At 39.6% G+C, this 23,037-nt stretch overlaps 1 protein-coding gene across 1 annotated transcript in view; it reads right to left on the bottom strand.

Annotated features, from left to right (window-relative positions):
- The window catches only part of b3gat2 (beta-1,3-glucuronyltransferase 2 (glucuronosyltransferase S)), a 45,583-nt gene that overhangs the window by 11,071 nt on the left and 11,475 nt on the right, over positions 1 to 23,037 (bottom strand). The window contains exon 2 of the mRNA XM_026309659.1: positions 12,523 to 12,667. Within this exon, the coding sequence (XP_026165444.1) occupies positions 12,523 to 12,667 (145 nt within the window). The remainder of the gene's footprint in view (positions 1 to 12,522; positions 12,668 to 23,037) is intronic.

Genomic DNA, 23,037 nt, shown 5'->3' with positions numbered 1-23,037 from the left:
TTTCATATATATTCTCATCCCAAATGTAAGATGCTAACAGGCAGGGCATACATGGAACGTCACAACCAAATGGCTGGCATAGTGTACAGGAACATTTGTGCTGAGTATGGGCTGGAGGTCTCAAAGATCAAAGTGGGAAACACCCCTGAAGGTGGTTGAGAATGACCAGGCTAAGATCCTGTGGGACTTCCAGATACAGACTGACAAATTGGTAATAGTTAACTGACCGCACCTAGCAGTGGTGGACAAACAGGAGAACAAGGCCGTAGTAACAGATGAAGCAATTCCAAGTGATAGTAACATTAGAGAGAAGACTAGGAGAGTGGCTCCATCAGATCCAAGGATCAACATCTGAGATCTTTGTCCAGAAGGTGCAGTCCTAGAAGCAGCTAAAATACTGCACAGTAGCCTCAAGCTCCCAAGACCCTGGTAGAGGACCTAAGCTTGAAGGAGAAAAAGGCCACCCACATGGGTGAGTGGGAAAGTTTACGTTTGCCCTGGAAAACATGTCCAGACTGCACTAACTCTGTCCCACTTTACTCCTGACCCACACTAGCTGACCAGTATGGATGTGACTTTGTTAAAAACATTACAATGATAATAATACACATTATTGGAAACATTTGGATTTCTTATATTATGCAAAGCTGCAGAGTGAAAAGTTGTTTTTGTCCATCTATGGACATTCACTAAAGGTAATATTTTACTATGTATTCTGACCATATCTATTACTCTATGTAATGCAGGAGGACTGCAAATATCATATAAAAAGTAAGAACTGAAACTTTGGTAGACTGATGGAACTATTTAATCACACTTGTCCTCCAGGTTTACATGCAAGTCTGCAGCCAGTTCTTTTTATTCCTCCCTTTATTCATCCTTTGTCTGTTGTCTATGTTTTTCCCTATTGCTCTGTGGTTCATTTTCAATTCATAGGCTGATATGAAATACAATATAGTTTTTCTACAGGCCAAAAACAGAAACAGTATAAGCCCACTCAGCAAGCACAATATGCCATATAATCATAAGCCCCAAATAAAACTGTTACTTCTAACACCAGTTCATATAACACAGCAGCAATTGTATTTAGATCCAACTCAAGAAACGTATGTATCTCCTCTTCTAAACAAACTGTGCAAACACCCTGTGCAATGCAATAGTTCTGCTAATGCACACTTGCTATTTGGTGAGTGCAGCATCACAGAGAGAAAAAGGCAGAGGAACAAATCTGCGGCCGGAGGCAGATATCTACTTTGAATGATGGTGAAATTAATAATAAAAAAATGTTGATGCAGCTGTTTATGTCCCAGCATCAATCCAAAGATATTTCAGTTTTAACTCTACTTTGTCATGTTATAAATGGTCTTCAAATCTTGATGTGACACAGCAGTGTTTACTCCATTATGCATTTCAAGAATAAAACATGTAATTTCAGTTTTGCTGAAGTTGGAAAGGAAGCTGTTATGAAGTTGATGAATCCAACGTCTAGCATAGAAATAATAATGAGCCTTTGGTATGTCTAGTTATAGTGTCGCAGCCTGGAATTATTTGCACATGATTTAATCAATGTAAACACAATGGACAGCCATGCATAATGACACTGAGCTCTCAAATCCGAGGCTGAAGATTTATCAACATATCTGCTGCCTTCAGATGCTCCAGGAATTAAATGCTAAGCAGATGCTTTTTACATATGGTTACTAAGTAGCTGTGGATAACAGTGTCAGAATCAATTACATTAATTTATAGATCAATGAAGAAAAATTTACTGACATTTCTGTTTTATGGACATTAAACATTCATTTCAGTGCTGATTTAAATGCCTCTACCAGTTTGGAGAATGTTTAATGAAATTGTTTATTTACTCTTTAAGCATTTTTTCATTATAGCTAAGTATTTAGTTAGGTTTAGTATAACCAGACTGGCTGCAGCCTCGCGTGTTTGCTTCTTGCATGGTGCTGCTGAGTGACCACAAATATTTTGTTCAACCAAATTTAAGTCTTCATGCTCAGACTTGGTGACATCTGAAGGCACAGCTGGGGTGGGGTGTGGGTCCAGTGCCCATCTCAGTACAGCATCTCTACTTTGGCACACGATGTGGTTCAGCTGCTTCCATTAGACCTTTGCCTCCAGTTCATACTCAGGAGGTCTGTAGCCAAGTGTGAAGTGGTAGGGATCAGAGTCAGCACCAAGTCTAAGGCTGCGTTCAAAGTGATATCTGCGTTTTCTCACATAGAAAGTCTCCATGAAAGCTGCCTAAGGCCATAGCTCTGCTGAAACATCCCTGGTTTGGAGTGAGTCATGCTCCATATAAACAAGAACAAGTATCTCAGGATCTTGCTCACAAGTGAGGGTAAAGTGGCACATGAGGCTCGTTGGTGTGACAACAGCTATAATGCAGGTGGTGTTCAGTAATGTTGTTGGAAAGAGGGAGACAAGTCTGAAGGTGAAGCTCTCAGTTTACCTGTTTATCTATGGAACAACTCTAACCCACATACATCAGCTTTGGATTGTGAGTGAGAGAACAAAATCACTGATACAAGCAGCCAAATAGCATTTCCTTTGCAGGGTGGATGAGCTCATCCTCAGTGTGCTCAAATGCTTGTCCCAAAATCTTTCCAACATCAGAATTGGTATCTGCATCCAGTAATTTGTGTAGCTTTCTAAAACTGAGAGTTAATCAAACCGAGTTTGAGCAGATATTGTCCTGGTGCTTAAGCTGGAACCTCTTGCTCAAGCTTTTTTCCATGCTTCACATGACTACTTCTATCACATTTTTTATGTCAGTAGAGTGCAACATCATGAGAGAATATCACCTTTTATACAATTCATTGTGACGAGGCAATAAATTGCTCTTTTAGCAAGGGATCAGGGAGATAACGTGATGCGTGAGAAGGCCATGAAATCATTCATTGAGTGAGATCATTTGGAAGAGACACAAAAACAGTCGCATTAAACATGCTTGGATCTTTCAACATATCAACTGGCCCATTGTAAGCATACTGTACATTTTAGCGATAGTGTAGGATGTACAGCTCTGTCACTCATAAGGAAGTTAGAGTGTAATCTCTGCTTTTGTCACAAGGACATGGTAGAGAATATTTGGACATCTGTTCCACATGCCTTCTGGATGCCTCCTCAGGAAACAGCCCCAGAACATGCTGGATAGACTACATATTGTACCTGGGCCAGATACAGCTTGTAATCCCCTAGAGGTAGCTGAAAGATCCACCTTGCTCAGTCTGCTCCACCATGACTCAAACCCAACTGGGTCATGTTCATTCTTGAACTTGGAAACATAATATAATATATAGTAGTTTACATTATAAACCCTTTTTTGGTAGAGGCTGTTTTTGGTGAGGATGCACCTCTGGTGACAATTAACTCACCCCAAAGAAACTAAGCCGTGCATGGCACCCAGCCCAGAAGAGTATCCTTTGAGGGAACAATTTAGTAAATTGACGGCAGGGCTTTACACTTTCAATTTAGGTTCAGGGACATGGAGTTTGGGCGCATAAAACCCTCAAACTGCTAGTGTCTGACTTGTTTGCTATCTGACAGACCAAACAAAGGACAGGATGGTTAATGAATGCATTTTTTAAAGCAGCATTTAACTCTTCCTGGACTTTTGGAACTAGACTACACATTTCAGCGTTTTATCCAGCCTGAAACCAGTATGAAATTTGCCTATTTAGCCTGTTCAGTCATCTTGTAGCACATTTGTTTTGAAGCCCAACCTAACCTGCTGTTTGCCAGTTCAACTGGCAGTAGGATAATCAGCACTGTCTAAAATTATAAAGCTGCTGCATGAATGATTTTTATTCTGAGCTTTATTAAAAAGAAAGTCAGATCTCAGGTCACACAGTGGTGTGCCTAAATTTTACTCATGTGATGTGGGTATTTGACTATTTGATAAACACATGGAATGGTCATGGATAAAAACCACAATGTTTTACACAGGCATCAAGCTACAAACATTTGTCGCTTTATTCAACCAATACTGATCTTGCTGATACACCATTACCATAACTCCTTCTACCTGAAGCCCCCTGTATGTATTATAGCTGAATTTTCAATGTGTTTTAATGCTCAACAAATTGAGCTCAAACACCCCTTGGCTGACATGTACAACAAAGTCAATCTGTGTCATTGGGAGTGTCTTGCCCAAGGATTTGGGGAGAACACCACCAATCTTCCGGTGAGAAGACGACTGCTCTATCTCCTAAGCCACAGCTGCCACAAAATGCACAACATCTGCAATGTTTATCCTCTAGCTGTTCATTATAATTACCTGCAACTATCACAAATTCCTCTAAAGTGTTTTTCTCCCTTACTCAGCAATTCTTGTTCAATTCAGTGTTTACTAGAGAACTCCAGTGTATAAGATGGGTCTCACTTTTGTCTTTAGCTGCTCCTGCAGACTGTCTCTATCCACCTCTCAGCTCCTCTCATCTCACCATTTCAAAAGTCTAGTATAAACACTGAGGTTACTGAAGGTTAAACACTTTCATGTCCCCATCTCAGGGAACACTCCCAAAGCACAAGTACCACTTCAACAAAGGTACAACCATTTTTGTTTTGGTGTGTGTATGTGCATGCACTTTATTTTTTTGTGTTTACTGCCTGTGCACCTACACTCTTTTGCCATGTATAGCAACAATGCACTGTGCTTTTGGAAAATTGCATGTGTGTGTGTGTGTGTGTGTGTGTGTGTCCTGGAACATGTTCGCTTGTCCACTCATATCAACTCTCAAGTGCTGGCAGGTGTGTGCTTGCATGTCTTTCAAGTAGTTGCATGATGTAATTGTGTTTTGTGTGTGTGTGTGTGTGCACGCATGCATGCGCACATAGGCGCACCAGAATTAATAGTACTCCATATTATCATTGTCCAGGCTCTATTGTGCCTGCCTAAATGAGACAAAGCAGTAGACGGGAGGCTTCAGTGGACTGCTAACAATACAGTGCTGTATAACACAATACTATTAGGACATGCACTGGCACTCAGTCAGCATTGTGCCGACACCCCATTGTAAATTCTATGAATAATAATTTAAGATTGAATAAAGTTTGGGGGATTCACTCAGCCTTCCCACTGTTGTTCTTGCAAAATATAAAGCATAAAATGTTTTGTAATAAAAGCAGTAAATCTTAGCAGTGTAATTATACTGCACAATGTAAAAGCAAGATTGATAATTATCTGTGTATGTGTGTGTGAAAAAGTGAGATTAGGTGTAAGAGCATGGTGAGGAGGAGGAATGAAGAAGAGGGCCACACTCTCGTTCTTGTTTATTTTGCACTAATCTCAATGGTGGGCTTGTGCATGCATGTGCACGAGTGTGAATACAGCAGTGTCCCCAGTTGTGTTGACATATGTGTCGAATGATATCAGCATCCAGCCATCATTGTAGGACTAATGTTATTTACTAACACAATCTCTACAGCAGAGAATCTGGACACAGTGTGTGGGTGAAGTGGGATAATGAGTAGTGACTGACAGGGTGTTACTATTTGGTCAGATTGACAAATTACTTCTCTTGGGTCAGAGGGAACATTAGCGCTGAACACTCCTCTGATTGGATTTTTACACAGGAGATATGAAGATGTAAATAGATTTATGGACAGGTTTGTCTTTACTCTCCATTACTCTCAACGACAAGACAAATTTGGACGTGGTGTTCTCATCTCAAAACAACCACACACATTAATCCTGTTCACCAGAATTGAGAGCAGGTATTTCCATTTGCATTTTAACCCACTATAGCACTGTCTGCTGACAGCTGCATGTTGCAAGATATGTGCTCCAGCACTCTTACAGAGGTTATTCAGATGAGCATTTTCTGATCCTCCACCAAAAACAAATAAGAAAGCTGATGGCACAATGAGAAGTATGGAGCTGAAGTTGGAGCATGGCAGCGATTAGTTTAGCTTAAATCTGTACCAAAGGCAGTCATGTAAAAGTGACAAATTGCAGATTTAAGAGGAGTTATGGGTTGTAACTATTTCTACACAAACACTTTATCCATCCATCCAATTCTTCTGTACAGTGTCTTCGCTGCTTGTAACTGGAAAGTTACCACGTCTAGCCTTTCTAGCCAAGATCCAAGTGACAGTCCCCATTGTCATAGGTGGACACTTCATATGTCCAGTCATTCATCTGGGCCTCTTCTTTAGAAAACTGGTAACACCATATAAACACTAGCTCTGCCTCAGGCTTGGGTGGATAGGCTGTTCAAGTGTTTAACCAAACTAGCAGTGCTGTCAAAGGTCTGACAGGACAGTGTCATCAGAGTGCCTGTAACTCTAGCAAATTAGATTCATAAATTAAATACATGCCTACTGCACAATGCAACTATACAGCAGGAAATAAAAGAACAAGCATGCTCAGCAATATAATAGTTGTCCCGAACTATTGTCATAATTATTCTTTTAGTGTATTTTCACCGTCTGATGTTTACATTCATTTTGGCAATCATGTTTCCGAGGAAAGAACGGATCAATTTAAATCCACAAGGGTCAAAACTATCACACCAGTAAATTGAGTTTTTAGAAATGATTTACAATACAGTGTCTACACCACTTACTATAGATGAAGATGTTGTTGTATTTCCGTTACACATACAATCTATTTACACTTTAAGGGTGCAGGACAGACTTGTTTGACTTTATACTGACACCACATTCACTGCTACGGTTCCTGATGCCTCACACCATTTACCCTCCACTCAGTTACTTAAATTACGATTCCATCCATTCCACCACTTTTCATAGTGCTCTGATTCAACAAGACTCTGCAGTCCTGCTTTGGGATTTATCTCAGGAATGAACAATCAAGCAAAGTAGCACGGGGGTTCCTATGTGGACGAGTAACCGTCAGAATGTCAAATTGGAAAGATTAGATCGCATTTTACAGCAAATGAATCCATGAAAAACAGAAGCTCAGAAGAAAAGCCATCTGATCTCCACAGGTAAACTCACAGAATGAAAAACCACTGTTTATAGTTTTCTATTTGTTCTCTGCTCTGATGAAAGCCAACAGCATAAAACAGTCCAGTTAACTCTTCTGTAATCAATGAACTGGTCGATAACATTTTTGGATGTTTCCACAACACTGCTGAGGACTGAAAAGAGGACAATAAACTTTCACTGAGTTTTCTACATTTCACACAGTTTCAATCATTTTTAGTTCTAATTTAACACAAACTCCATGTTGTGCTCAGTTAAAACACATTTTTAAACAGCCCTGCTGTTTTAAATAAAACTCAGCAAAGAGTAACCAAACCAAACCAGCATATGAACAAGGTCATACACTGTACAAATATACATACGTAGATATTTTATTAAGTTTCTTCCAGTACCAGAAATCTATTGAATCTTACCTGAAAAGAAGCAAGAAAAGCATCCAGCTGACTGAAAATAATTTCAGTTTATATCTGAGATATATCTGAGATACTTTATTATGGAGAGTAAAAGGTAGTGAAAGCATTCAGTGTTATCTTCTATTGGCAACATATTTTCAATTCATGTCTGTTTATAGGTCTGTGAACTCCCACTCAGGATTTGAAATTGCCCATAGGTGTGAATGTTTGTCTTTATGGGTCAGTCCTGTGGTAGACTGGTGATCTAAGAGTTCTGAGGTGAGTAGCTGAACATCCGGGTAAGCGAATCACTTTTGTCTTGCAGGCGTGTCGTGTTGTGTGTGTTGTGTGGTTCGTCTGCAGACTGGCGGCAGACTAGCTGTGGTTTGGCACACCTGGGAACCGGCTAGACTTTGAACGGTTCACTGGCTGCTGCATTCCGGTGCTGGTCGGGTACCTTTCTGTTTTGACCGGTGTTTGTTGCTATTTCCTGACTTAGCGCTCGTTGGCCTACCGGTTAGCTTAGCTAGCTAGTTAGCTTGCTAACATGGCCTCTCCCTCTCTCTCTCTTTCTTGCTCGGTGTGCCACATGTTTAGTTATTCCTCTGCCTCCTTTAGCGATAATGATACCTGTAATAAGTGTAAGGTTCTGTTAGCCTTGGAGGCGAGGATCACTGATTTGGAAGCGCGGCTCCGCACCTTCGAACAAAAGCCAGCTAGCCTAGCCCCGTTAGCTGGTGTGGAGCCACCGAGCTCAGGGTCTGTTAGCGGTCCAAGGGCAGCTCCGGAGCAACCCGGAGAATTAGCCTGGGCGACGGTCCGACGGAAACGTACTCCTAAGCAGAAGCCCACGGCTCATCACCTGCCTGTTCACGTTTCTAATAGATTTTCCCCGCTCAGCGACACACCCGCTGAGAAACCGACTCTGATAATTGGCGATTCCATAGTCAGGAACGTGAAAATAGAGACACCAGCGACCATAGTCAAATGTTTCCTGGGGCCAGAGCGGGCGACATCGAGTCAAATCTGAAGCTGCTGGCTAAGGCTAATCGTAAATATGGGAAAATTATTATTCACGTCGGCAGCAATGACACCCGATTACGCCAATCGGAGGTCACTAAAATTAATGTTGAGTCGGTGTGTAACTTTGCTAAATTAATGTCGGACTCCGTAGTTTTCTCTGGACCCCTCCCCAATCTGACCAGCGATGACATGTTTAGCCGCATGTCGTCGTTCCGTCGCTGGCTGTCTAGGTGGTGTCCAGCAAACGATGTGGGCTTCATAGACAATTGGGCCACTTTCTGGGGAAAACCCGGTCTGATAGCGAGAGATGGAATCCATCCCACTTTGAATGGTGCAGCTCTCATCTCTAGGAATTTGGCCGAGTTTCTTAGCCGACCTAAAGCCTGACAATCCAGGGTGGGGACCGGGATGCAGAGACTCAGTCTAAAACGCTTCTCTGCAGTTTCCTTAGAGCCGCCGCCCCCTTCAAACCACATAGAGACTGTGTCTGCCCCTCGAACATATAAATCAAATAAATCAGAAGTTAACAGAAGAGGAGTTATTCATAAAAACTTAATAAAAATTAAGACCACTCCTCTTATTGAACAGAAAAACAGAACTGTCAAATGTGGATTATTAAATATTAGGTCCCTTTCTTCTAAATCTCTGTTAGTAAATGATTTGATAACTGATCACCAAATTGACCTACTTTATCTTACTGAAACCTGGTTACAGCAGGATGAATATGTCAGTCTGAATGAATCAACCCCCCTCAGTCATAAAAATTATCATGTTCCTCGAAGCACAGGTCGAGGTGGAGGAGTAGCTGCAATCTTCCAGTCAAACTTATTATTAAACTTTCATCCTCAGAACAGTTATAACTCATTTGAAAGCCTCACTCTTAGTCTCTCACATACAAACTGGAAAACACAAAAACCAGTTCTACTTGTCATTGTGTACCGTCCACCTGTTCCTTACTCAGAGTTTTTAACTGAATTCCCTGACTTCCTGTCTGATTTAGTGCTTAGATCAGATAAAGTCATTATAGTGGGAGATTTTAACATTCATGTAGATGTTGAAAATAACATCCTCAGCATTGCATTTAATTCTATATTAGATTCAATTGGTTTCATTCAAAACGTTAATAAACCCACCCACTGTTTTAATCACACCCTTGATCTTGTTCTGACCTATGGCATCAAAATTGAACATTAATAATTTTTCCCCCAAATCCTGTTTTGTCAGATCATTCTTTAATAACTTTCGAATTTAAAATGATGGATCATGCAGCGTCTGGAAGAAAATTCCACTACAGCAGATGTTTATCCGACAACGCTGTTAATAAATTTAAGAAAATGATTCCATCTTTATTTGCATCTATGCCAAGTATAAACATAGTGGAGGGCAGCTGCCTTAATCCTACTCCCTACCAAATTGATCATGTTGTTGACAGCGCTGTAACCTCACTGCGTGAAACGCTTGATTCTGTAGCCCCTCTGAAAAAGAAGTTAGTGATTCAGAGAAGACTAGCCCCATGGTATAATTTACATGTTCGTACCTTAAAGCAGGCATCACGAAGGCTGGAAAGGAAGTGGCGTTCCACAAACTTAGAGGAAATTTTTCTAGCCTGGAAAAACAGTCTACTAACATATAAAAAAGCTCTCCGTAAAGCCAGAACTGCATACTATTCATCACTAATAGAGGAAAATAAGAACAATCCCAGGTTTCTTTTCAGCACTGTAGCCAGGCTGACAAAAAGTCACAGCTCCGTTGAGCCCAGTGTTCCCTTAGCTCTCAGCAGTGATGAATTTATGAGTTTCTTTACAAATAAAATCACAACTATTAGAGATAAAATTCAGCAGATGCTTCCTATACCTGCAATAAATGAATCTTTTACTACAGTAGCTCTTGAATCATCTGTAGGACCTCAGTTATGTTTAGACTGCTTCTCTCCTATAGATCTCTCTGAATTTACATCAGTAGTTGCTTCATCGAAATCATCAACGTGTCTCTTAGACCCCATCCCGACTAGACTGCTTAAAGGCACCCTGCCATTAATGAACTCATCTTTATTGGACTTGGTAAATTTATCTCTAGTATCAGGCTACGTACCACAGGCCTTTAAGACTGCAGTAATCAAACCTTTACTCAAAAAGCCTAGTCTTGATCCAGGTGTCTTGGCTAATTATAGACCAATATCCAACCTGCCATTTATTTCTAAAATCCTAGAAAAAGCTGTTGCTAAGCAGCTATCAGACCACTTACACAGGAATGAACTATTTGAAGATTTCCAATCAGGATTTAGAGCACATTATAGTACAGAAACAGCACTGTTGAAAGTTACCAACGATCTTCTCTTAGCCTCAGATAATGGACTTGTTTCGATACTTGTCCTCCTAGACCTTAGTGCAGCATTGTGGCATTGACCACAACATCTTATTACAGAGACTGGAGCATGTGATTGGTATCAGAGGAACGGCATTAAAGTGGTTCCAATCCTATTTATCGGACAGATTCCAGTTTGTTCATGTCCATGATGAACCTTCCACACGAACAAAAGTTAGTTATGGAGTTCCACAAGGTTCTGTGCTAGGACCGATTCTGTTCACCCTGTACATGCTTCCTTTAGGATATATCATTAGGAAGCACTCTATTAATTACCACTGCTATGCGGATGACACTCAGTTATATCTATCTATTAAACCTGTTAACACAAACCAGTTAACCAGACTTCAAGCCTGTCTAACTGACATAAAGGCTTGGATGACCAGTAACTTTTTACTTTTAAACTCGGAGAAAACAGAAGTCATTATATTTGGGCCTAAAAATCTCAGAAATAACTTTTCTAAAATTATAGCTACTCTAGATGGCATAGCCCTGGCCTCCAGCACTACTGTAAAAAACCTTGGAGTTATTTTTGACCAGGACATGTCCTTTAACTCACACATAAAACAAATTTCTAGAACTGCATTCTTTCACCTGCGCAACATTTCCAAAATTAGGAACATCCTGTCTCAAAATGATGCAGAAAAACTAGTCCATGCGTTTGTTTCCTCAAGGCTAGATTACTGTAACTCATTACTATCTGGATGTCCTAATATCTTAATAAAAAGCCTCCAATTAATCCAGAATGCCGCAGCCAGAGTCCTGACAGGAACTAGCAAGAGAGATCATATTTCTCCTATATTGGCTTCTCTTCATTGGCTCCCTGTAAAATATAGAATAGAATTTAAAATCCTTCTTCTCACATACAAATCCCTTCATAATCAAGCTTTTTCATACCTTAAAGACCTCATAGTACCATATTATCCCAATGGACCACTTCGCTCTCAGAGTGCAGGCCTACTTGTGGTTCCCAGAGTTCTCAAAAGCAGAATGGGAGGCAGAGCCTTTAGCTATCAAGCTCCTCTCCTGTGGAACCAGCTCTCAGACTGGGTTCAGGAGGCAGACACTCTCTGTACTTTTAAGGCTAGACTTAAAACCTTCCTCTTTGACAAAGCATATAGTTAGGGCTGGCTTCAGGCAACCCTGAACCATCCCTTAGTTAGTTATGCTGCTATAGGCCTAGACTGCCCGAGGACCATCGGTGCACTGAGCTCCCCTACCCTAACCCCCCCCCCCCCCCTCTCTCCCACCTCATGTATATTCCACCATTGAATGTTACTAACCTTGTGCTCTCTCTCTCCCCTAGTTTGTGCTCTCTCCCTCCCTCTCTCTCTCTCTCTCTCTCTCTGTACCTTCTGCAGGTGTCCCTGGTCCTGGAGCTGTTTATCGCTGATGTGCAGTTACTGGCCCCACCAACTTGCAGTGTCTATTTGTTGTTTATTGTTGCTGTTCTTTTCTCTCTGCTCTATCCACTCACCCCAACCGGTCGAGGCAGATGGCCGCCCAAACTGAGCCCGGTTCTGCTGGAGGTTTTTTTTTCTTCCGTTAAAGGGAGTTTTTTCCTCTCCACTGTCGCCAAGTGCTTGCTCATAAGGGAATTGTTGGGTTTTTAGTTTTAGTGTTTGTAAAGTGCCTTGAGATGATTTGTATTGTGATTTGGCGCTATACAAATAAAATTGAATTGAATTGAATCTGTACAGGGTGTGCCTCACCTGCTGGTGATTGGCTAAAGCCCCACCTCCACAGAATAAGCTGTATTGCCAATGGAACTGCCCCTCACCTGCCATGTCGGTGGCGAAAGGTCGGTCCGGTCTCCAACCAGTGTACCAGCCCACAACTTTACCCCCAGCCACCAGAGGGCGCTCATATGCTCTGCCACCTACAAATCCCACTGGCCAAACAGATACACCTCGAGTGCTCCGCATCTGCAGACAGTAGAAAAGAAAAAAGTTAGTTTGGTTATTATGTACAGTACAGAAACACATTCAGCTAGTTGGACCCACTTGCTGCAGCCCAGTCAAGTAAAAAGCTGCCTAAGTTTTTCTGATGTGTTAAATCCATGTTCAGTTAATGCCAATTACAGTGCAAGTAGAAGCAAATTGGACTGAGGAGTCACGTGACACACCTAGCCTGTTAGTTTATCCACTGAACTGGCTCAAAAAGCAATGTTCACACAGAGTTTTATTTCTGGACAATAAATTTTCTACCGACCTTTACAGAATGGACCTCTGACTAGGACTCAGTTTTGATTTGCAGAGAGAAAATGTAACATGACACAACTAAGAAAAAAAATCCTGCAACTTGCCAGAACTAGTTGTCTGTAATGCACAGAAAAAAAACTATTCTCAAACACAAGTCCACATTTTGCAAGCTAGTGCAAGCCGATGATTCCAGCTCTTAAAGCTCTGAAGGAAAAGAAAATCACCTTTTATACTCTGAACGGTCCTAGACAAGAATGGTCCCAGACAGCCCATGTACTTGGTATGCCAGGACAGGCCTTCAGACTCAGAGAGACAGGAAAACCACCTCCCCTTACAGGATCAATCAAGATTAGATCAGAAATAATAAGTGATCTTCCAATAATCTAATATGTTTTAATGTAATCCATAATGCTAATGAAAATAAAATACACCAGTGCCAAAAAGGCCTTGAGTGCCCATATTTATTCAAAGTTCTGTATAGGGATTTGGCTTTGGTGACACATTTATTAATTTGGCTAGGGCTCTGTACAGTTTTTCAAAAGCCAAAACCAGTGGAATAACCTGTAATGTGTTCTCTATGTATATTGGCAATAGATCAACTAAACCTCATATATCTAAGGCACAGTTGGAGAGATATTATGGACTGAACCATGCAGATAGAGACATTCAAGACATAGACTAATTCAGTTATATGAATTATAATCAGAATATCACTACCATTAAACTACAACAGTGTAGCTCTATTTTAGCTGTTTTGTATTTCCTTGTGTACAGTTGATTTACATGTACATGTTTAAAATTAATTCATTTAAAAGCATAAAATGAAATATTTAAATCTATAAAAGAATTACTTGTGTGTCATCTTGCATGAATGATCAGAGATCTTTAATTTTATCTGAAATGTGAGGGAGAGCAGCATGGACAGACTGTGGATAACTGAATAGAAGACTAAATGAAACTGTGCAAGCTGCCTTCCATTTTCACAGTGAATGAATTTGCACACAGCTGGAAGCAGTGCAAGGAGAAATGAGACGGAGAAAGCGAGATAAAAGACAGAGAAAGTGGAGAGAGAATATGAACTGCGTCAGGCCAGAGGTTTTTGTGTTAGCGTATGAGATATCTGTATCTTGTCATTTTGTGTGGATACGTATCAGCGTATTAGCTGAACCCACTTATCCTTAGGATGATCATGTGTGTGATTCTTTTTTTTTCCAACCTTAGATCGCCCTGGAGCCCATTTATTCAGACACTGCTCCTCATTGCTCACCCAAGCAGCTTCCAGCCAAGCACTTGAGACAAAACAACAGAAAGACAACCCGCTGAGTTTAGCTCCAGCTTTTAAAGCAACAGTAAACTATGTGTGGCACAATCTATAGAGAGGATTTACAGTTCTGTTCCAAAACTTCCAAGCAATGCTGGAGTACTGGTTGCATGACAGAAAATACGTGCCTGGAGGAAAAACAAAACTACTCTACAGAAGGTATATCTCAAACAGAATGTATTTGTTTTCAAATAAGTCTGGAGAAATTTGACATTTCTGACATAATTTTCTAACTTGACAAATGTCAAGCTCATTGAGTGGTGTGTTTGTCCAATCGGCTTAATGCTGTTGTATTAGTAATAGAGAGAATTGTCAATCTACCAGCCTAATTAAATGATGTCTGCCTCTAGCAAAATGCATACTGAGCCTTGCCAGATCTCATTAACAGAAGCAGTGTAGACGGTGTAGACATAGCTGCAAAGAAGGCAAATCTAAAACACTGTTATGACCATGCTGAAAGCTGCAAGTCACTATCGACTGCAGCACGAGTCTAGTGCAGCAAACAAGAAAACCAACATGTCCATGACCAAACTCACATATCTCAAATAAACTGAGTGAGATTTCTATACTGTTTTTCTGCATGATTTTGTTTTCTGACACACCAGTCCACCACATGTGCATTTCACAACACTTAGTTTAAGTAGGGATCCATGAAAAATAAAGCATTACAGAAACACTAACATCTGTGGGACTTTAGTTGTTTTATATCCATCATGGAGTAAGTCAGGTATGTGTCTGACTACTCCCAAATATATTCTGCATCAAGACAACAAGTCCAAACATACAGGAAGAGTGAGCTGTATTGTGACAAGAAGAACAAGGACACCTCCATCAGCATTGTGTTTTCTCTATTGGGTTTCATCAGCCCTGCTCAGAGAACTAGTATCTTACCAGGTATGGGAGCTAATAAGAAATTCCGGGATCGAAAAGAAGATTCAAGTTGTGGCTTGACCTTGTAGCAGATTTCTCTTTAACTCTGAACACAGAGATCTCACAATTAAAGTGTGGATGTTTGTGACACCTTAGTAGACAGAGAGAGTGAGTGAGGGAGAGCACATGCAGGAAAGAAACTTTACACCGAGCAAAGAATATTGATTATACACCAGGCTAATCACAATCCTAGCATGCTAAGCACTCAGCATGCACGTGTATGCAATTGTTTAGCATCAAATAACACACAATCAAGTGTAGGAGAGAAGATGGCACAAAGATTGCATATAACAGTTAGCAACCTAGCACCCCGTCATTCAAGTTGACTGTCTCTCGATGAGAACCATTAGGCCATAAAGGCCATAAAAGCCATTAGTGAAACTGAAAGTACCAGCAAATGGGAAGTCCATGACACACCAACAGGATTTATAATGGAACGGGACTTGAAATAAAGAAATGTGAAATAAAGAACACTATCTATATATCTTATAGACTGGAACAGCTGAACTTTCAGACTTTCTCCCCTGACCACCATACCTTTAGTTTGGACTGTCAAAGTGTACTGTCAAATTTCCCATGTTTCATTTGCAAGTACAGTTTCCACCCCAGAGAGGAAAAACTTCCATGTCCATGTAGGAAACTGATAAATTGAGGATTATGAAAAACTGAGTCCATGTGGCTATGAAGTGAGTCCATGTGGCCCCTACATTTGTGTGTGAATGTGCAAATCAGTTGCTAGGACACATCTATAGCATTAAAAGCAATCAACACAGGAAAAAACAGCAAACACAGAGTTCCACAAGGCTCTGTGCTAGGACTGATTCTCTTCAATTTATACACGCTTCCCTTAGGCAATGTTATTGGGACTCTATTAATTACCATCGCTATGTAGATGGCGCTCAGCTGTATCAATCTATGAAACCTGGTGAAACAAACTAGTTAGCCAGACGTCAGGCATGTCTTAAGGACATAAAGATCTGAATGACCAGTAACTTTCCACTTTTAAATTCATAGAAAACAGAGTTATTTTTGACCAAGATATGTCCCTTAACTCACACATAAGAACAAATCTCTAGGGCTGCCTTCTTTCACTTAATTAACATTACCAAAATTAGGAACAACCTGTCTCAAAATTATCCAGAAAAAATAGTCCATGTATTTGTTACCTCAAGGCTGGATTACTGTAACTCATTATTATCAGGAACCGTGATGATTTTGTATACCATTAACTTGATAAAAAGCCTCCAGTTAATCCAGAATACTGCAGCTAGAGTTTTGAAAGGAACTAGCAAGAGAGAACACATTTCTCCTATACTAGCTTCACTTCATTGGTTCCCTGTAAAATCCTTCTCTTCATATACAAAGTCCTTCATGATCAAGCTTCTTCACACCTTAAAGCTACAGTGGCCGACAAGGCCATACGCTGCAAATACCAAAAACACATGCCAGAGAGAAATGCTGCACATTCATGGAACGGCAACCCAAACAAAGTTAAGGAGCAGACTGGACAGAAGTAACACAGTTCAGGTGTCATTGTCTCCCGTCACCCCAAGGTGGGACCATCTCGTTGCAGAGAAACAAGCTCAGGGTTCCTACTGATTCTCCATTTTGATGAATTTTGAATTGAATTGAATTGAATTGATTATTTTTGGTCCTTGAAGCTCTTGTGGAGTGAAATTCTTCGTTCTACTGTTACAAGAAGAAACTTGCCTTTTATGACAAGTTCAAGCTGTTCATTTGAAACACTCAGACCAGCGACTCTCATAGAAAAATAAAGAAAGAGATTCAAAATCTAGCATAATGTATATTTTTAGATGTTTAAAGTACCTATCGTCATGAACATCCTAATACTTCCATCCAAAGACCAAAATACTCTAAAATATTCTAAATCAACACATAAAATTTCATCTAAAGCGTGACCTATATGAGAAACCTAGTCTCTATCCCTGGGACTTGTTTTTGTTAAATACATTGTTCTCAGTGCAGTAATAGTACCATATAGCATCAAACCTGGCAAACCTCACTCTGATCATGTTAATTTGCTTCAGGAATATTGGCAGGAGTTCTCTTTAAGCAGAGGAAAGGAGTTTAGGTCAGCAAATATGAACATTTTCATGAGACAGAAATAGTCTGACCCCCTGTTGTGTTACAGCAATGAGGTAAGAGACAGGAAATAATTTACTATTCCTATCAAAGTCTCTAAGATGATAACTGTAACTTATTCATCTTCCAGTAAACAACATGACGCTAAGTGACCTTATCTTTAGATTCAACAGAATGAAGCGAGGTGGATTCAGTCAACATTTAGTTAGTGTCCATCCTGACTTCCACCTCAAAGTACAGTGACCATCGTCTCGTCTCTTTCCCCTCTTGATTCCTTTTTATTTGTCTTCTTCTGCCCAGATCACTGAAAGATGGCAGCAGCTTAGGAGCCCGTCTCTTGTTAATACTGCAGCCCCTTGAGTTTGCCTGTGTGATACTAAAACCCTTCCCCCTTTGGGTTCCCTTTTGCTGTTGTCTGCCTTCCTCACTAGGTCATTTTTCAAACACTCTGGCTTCTCTGCTTTGTAAAACCACAGATAAAAAGAAAAGCAGAGAAAGAGGAAGACAGAGAAACTTCGTGTGTTGATTGTTCCCAGATCATTCCTAGAGCACAATCGTTATTTTGGCTTAGCAGTTAAGTCACAGTTCGACTGCTAATGATCCCCTGGTTCCCTAGTTCTGCTCCTCAAAGCTCAGTACAGTTGAGACATTACAAGAGAGAAGTAAAATGGAAGCAGATTTTGTGGATATGCAAACATTCAGAAACTTTAGCAGGACTTACAGTGGCTCAGTCTGAATGACTTTGAAGACCAATATTTGATTTGGACTTTAGAGTCTACATACACATACTTAATATGCTATAAACAGAAAAGTAGCACAAATTGCTGAACAGGCATCTCATTGTCTTTAGCGCTTTAGTCTTCATTTTCAAACACTTGCAGAGAGCATTATTGTTTTTACAAGCATCTTTGCTAAATGTTTTTTTTTTCTTATTTATTTATTTTTGCAGCAAAGTCTCCAGAAAGGTCATGTCTCCCACATAACAAAACCTCCATAAAATTCTGTTACATTGAAAAAACCGAATGAAGAGAAGAACAAATGTAAAAACAAACAAATGTAGTTAAATTCAGGTTAAAGAGCGTTTGACTTTCATAAGCAGAGTCAGTTAACCACATATAAGTGCAATGCAATCCACCAAGCAGATTTATTTGCACCTAAGAATGATACATGCCTGCATGGGTAATGCCAACCTGCCATTAACTTTGCACTGAAAGTGACAATATCCACAATATGACAATAACCAATGCCATAAACAAAGCATTAAGTTTCAATTCTTGATTATGCCATTATATGTTACAATGTGTGTTCAGTCAATGTTTTGTCCATACATGCTGTAAACAAACATCCACTGTAAATGAATGAAGAGCAATCAGAAGCTGTATTGGATAAATCCTAATAAATGCATAATGGCTATTTAAAGCTGCAGCGATTAGCTGCATGGAGGCACTGTACACAAAGCTGACGCACACATCTGCCATATGGCCTTGTTGTGTGGTGCTAAGTACGTACAGCAGGCTTTTTTGTCTGCTGCTGCTGGATCTCTGTGAGTGGTGAGATTGAAACAAGAGGCAGTAAATAAAACTTTGTTGAAAGATGCTGAAACTGCTTTTAGATCTGTACAGAACTGTAGGTTTGTGCGATAATTATCTCTGGTTTGGGAACGATGATTGACATTGTTCACACAGCACATTGTCATCTGATCAGGAGCTCAGTGCCATTTAAAAAAAAAAACTGTTTCAGAAATTGGCTTTGCTGGTTTAGAAACATTTATTATCACACTTGCTCAGAACCAAACACCAATGACAACTCAGTGAGTCATTCAACCAATCAGGTACAGCATTTGTGCTCATGTCTGAGGAAAGAAATAAGATGTCAGCGTAGTAAAATGGCATCTGTCTCAGACAAAAGGCTGGTGAGTATATCCAGACTGCATTTAATGAGTTAAATATGACAGTATGAGGCAACATCGGCAGCTTTATTTTTATTGCTTTCTGTCTTCTTGTTATTGCTTTAATTTATGTATATGTGAAGTGTGTCCAGACTATGTAATTATCTGTGTATAATGTGACTCTATCTAGGGTGTCAGACAGAGGTTTAGTATCAGATTCATCAAGCACAATCTTTTAAAAACAATATTTTAGGATGATAAAATGTTTTATTAAGCTTTGTAAACAGTTTTAAACTAAGGTTAGAAAAATGCTGTATATGGGTCTTGTTGCAGGAAGCCACTGACTACAGATGTTGTCTCAGTTTTCATTTTCAAAATCAGTGCAGGCTCTCTTATCAACAATAACTCAATGTCAAAATGTTTGCTGGGAGCCAAACAAAGCTGTGGGGTGACAGTGTTTCAACAGATGGTACATTATTCTGCTTGGTGGTGGCTGTTTTAGCACATGCTGGTTTTCCAGCCACCATCTGCAGATTACTGCTGGCACAGAAAAAGTTTGCAGCAAAACTTCCAGTTATACCTTTATTTACATAGAGAAGCTTGGCTGAGGACACTGTACACCATAACACATACAGCACTGGCTTGTTGGCTGGTACAGTGACAAATCAACCAATGTGACAAGAACACACAAAAAGAATAGTAAACTAAAGGGAAGTTTGGGTCGAATGGGGGCTGTTAATTAAAGTTGTAGAGATTAAGTGTTTTGATTTTTATGTGGATTTTGTTGATAGTAAAAGCAATCTTTTCTTAATGAAGTCTAGTTTAGAGTTTAAGAAGCATCCACAAGTTCACTTTAAACCAAAGAACACCACAAAATACACAAGATGCAATTTTCAGACAAGGGCTTTTTATATGAGTAAATACCAAAGGTTGTTACATCTGCATGCAGTGCCAGGTATCACAGGTATCTCCTGTAATGAGTCAAAGAATAAAATTGGAGGCAGCATGTCTTTAAATGACATTTAAACAATCCTGAAGTGAGAAAAAAACAATTAATTGCTTTTTACATTCAGAGAAAGGTTACTTTTATAATCCAAGTTTCTGTTGCAGTTGTTATAGGATATTTAAATGAACTCATGGAGTTTCATAGATATCAGAATATTTATATTCTGTGACCCAGTCTCAGCAGGTATATGCAAATACTTAGTCTACTGTCCATGAAACTTCAGAACAGCATGAACCTTAGTTTAAATTTAAATGAATGGTAATGTGTCGCATGTGATATTTTTAATTTACTGTTTCTAATTTAATAGAGTCAACCATACATTTTTTGATACTGAGCCTCAAACAAGAACCACTGTTACATATACATTTGTACTGAAATTGTGATTTTACAGAATTAGTCACATTCACCCTATTTAGAAATGTATCTGTTGTTAAAACAAAATTCAGATGTTCAATCTTCAGTAAACGGTGAACAATACAGGGCCTAAAAAGGAGTCCTGTCATATGTCCAAATAGCAGTGACCTGCTATAAAACTTCAAAATCACCTAAAACAAATTAACAGCTAAGAAGGATTACATTTGGTTCAAAAAACAGATTGATATGGTGAATGTCAACTGATTACTTATTAGCAATCTCTTATTATGCACATTTTAATTTGAAAATGTTCAAATATCACAAGAAACACTGAAACTGTTGAAAAGGCACAAACCATTGTTTTCTACATTTCATATTGTTGCACCCTTGATATCTTCAGTAGGTTAATGGCATCAAATCTGGAGAATTAATGCCAGAAGCTGTTTATCAGGATGAACCAAATCCTAATATTTGGTAACTATAAGTCTAAATCTGCACTGCAGCTGGAGCGTGACTTGGCTTCAGAAAGGCAGGACAACTTTGTAAGTTATTGATTTTTATTTAGCTCCCAACCGTCTCCATAGCTTAAGCAGAGGGACCTGCAGGATGTAGGAGGCAGACTGAAAATATTTGTAATATATTTTAAATAGGATCAGTGTGGAATAAAAAAGAGCATCAATGATGTTGTGTCTTCTGTATAGAACAAGAGCAGTGAATGACTGAACTGAGCTTTTTTCAAAAGAGTCCTTGAGTGATTAAAAGCTGATCACAGATCATTCTGAATTAATGATAAACAGCTATCAGACCTAATAGTGAGGAGAAAACCTATTGAATTTTCCTTTCAGAATTAAGCTGAACCATGTGAATACGTTTAAATAGGATCCTGACTTGGCACCTGTGACTTTAACTGAGCATTAAGTCCTTTCATGCCCAAATTCTAAGCAGTGGTTTGATTCTCCTGGCTGTTGTCCAAGCTATCTTTGCTGACATTCCTGGAATAAACCAGAAGCTCACTTTATCTTTTAGTCATTGATTTTACAATCATCTCATGTTTTGAACTGCAAACACACCCTGAAAAACTGCTGTTGCCACTTTGAGTTCTTATTGTTAAAAACATTACACTTTTATCTGAAAAAAAATGTTGTGTCAAAGTCCTGTTTACTGTTACAGAATGTGAACAACACAGTTTCAAACCTTCACAAATACTGCAACAATTCTGGGAAAGTATGGAGTCAAAGAAAAAAAAATCAATACAACATCTAGAGTAATCCCCTGTACAGAAAAGCTTCTATTTTGGGAAAATGTGTGCATGCATGTGCATGTTACTGCTTACTTTTCATTTGAAATTGAGTAAAAATCCATATTTTTACAGCAAGGAACAATAGTTGTTTAGGCTATTTACCTAAATAATAGGTGCAGGTTAGTTGTCACGCCTGATCTCAGTCATTGTCACTGCAATGAAATTTGTGAAGCTCCAAGTCCACAATAATCCAGACCATTTTAAGAACACAAATTGCACAGACAGACACACAAATAAATACAATTTCACACAAATATATTCTGACTGGGGGTCAGCACCTTGGATGAGTGGTTAGCACTGTTTAAAACCCATCAGGGGCCTTTCTGTGTGGAGTTTGCATGTTCTCCCTGTGCTTGTGTGGGTTTTCTCCAGGTACTCTGGTTTCCTCCCACAGTCCAAAAACATGTATGTCAGGTTGATTGGTGACTCTAAATTGCCCATAGGAGTGAGTGTGAGTGTGTGAGGTTGTTTGTCTCTATGTGGCCCTGTGATGGACTGGTGACCTGTCCAGGGTGGACCCCTGCCTTTGACCCAAAGAGAGCTGGGATAGGCTCCAGCTGATCCCTGTGACCCTAATTAAGAATAAGCGGGTATAGATAATGGATGAATGACTATGTTGACTGGGGATTTGGCCTGAGTGTTTAGTTGACTAATGATATATCCCATATAACATATAAAATATGAAACATATTCTGATATATCCCATATAACATACCAGCAGTGCGCAACTCCAACTTATATTCATTTCACACTAGTAACAATCATAACATGGGTTGTTTATATAAAGTTCCATTTTGCTGTATTCTTCCATCCATCCACCCTCCACCTTGTCTTCGAGCCCCTGCCCCTGTCACTCATTCCAGACTTCATAGGTGTTTGTGATTTTATTTATAGTATATATGGTAAAATCACAGTCTCTCAAGCCCTAAATGCTGCACACAAGAAAACAAATCAACAGATAAATAAATAGAAAAAAAAAAAAAAAATACAAAATTCATAATGTTTGGGATTCCAGACAAACCCACTTACTGTATACAACACTGCCTGCCATACCTCAGTTTGAAAAAGGAAAAGTCCAAACTCCCAAAACAACTTTCAAGGAGACACAGAAATGCAGAAACCTCAAAAAGCAACAGAAGAGAGCTTTGTTTTTCATAATGGACTGGCTTTCAATAGATGTTGTATATATCAG

The sequence above is a fragment of the Mastacembelus armatus genome, chromosome 15, assembly GCF_900324485.2.
Source record: "Mastacembelus armatus chromosome 15, fMasArm1.2, whole genome shotgun sequence".
Lineage (NCBI taxonomy): Eukaryota > Metazoa > Chordata > Actinopteri > Synbranchiformes > Mastacembelidae > Mastacembelus > Mastacembelus armatus.
Note: the sequence above shows the minus strand (reverse complement) of the source record. Positions and strands in the feature narration are given on the sequence as shown.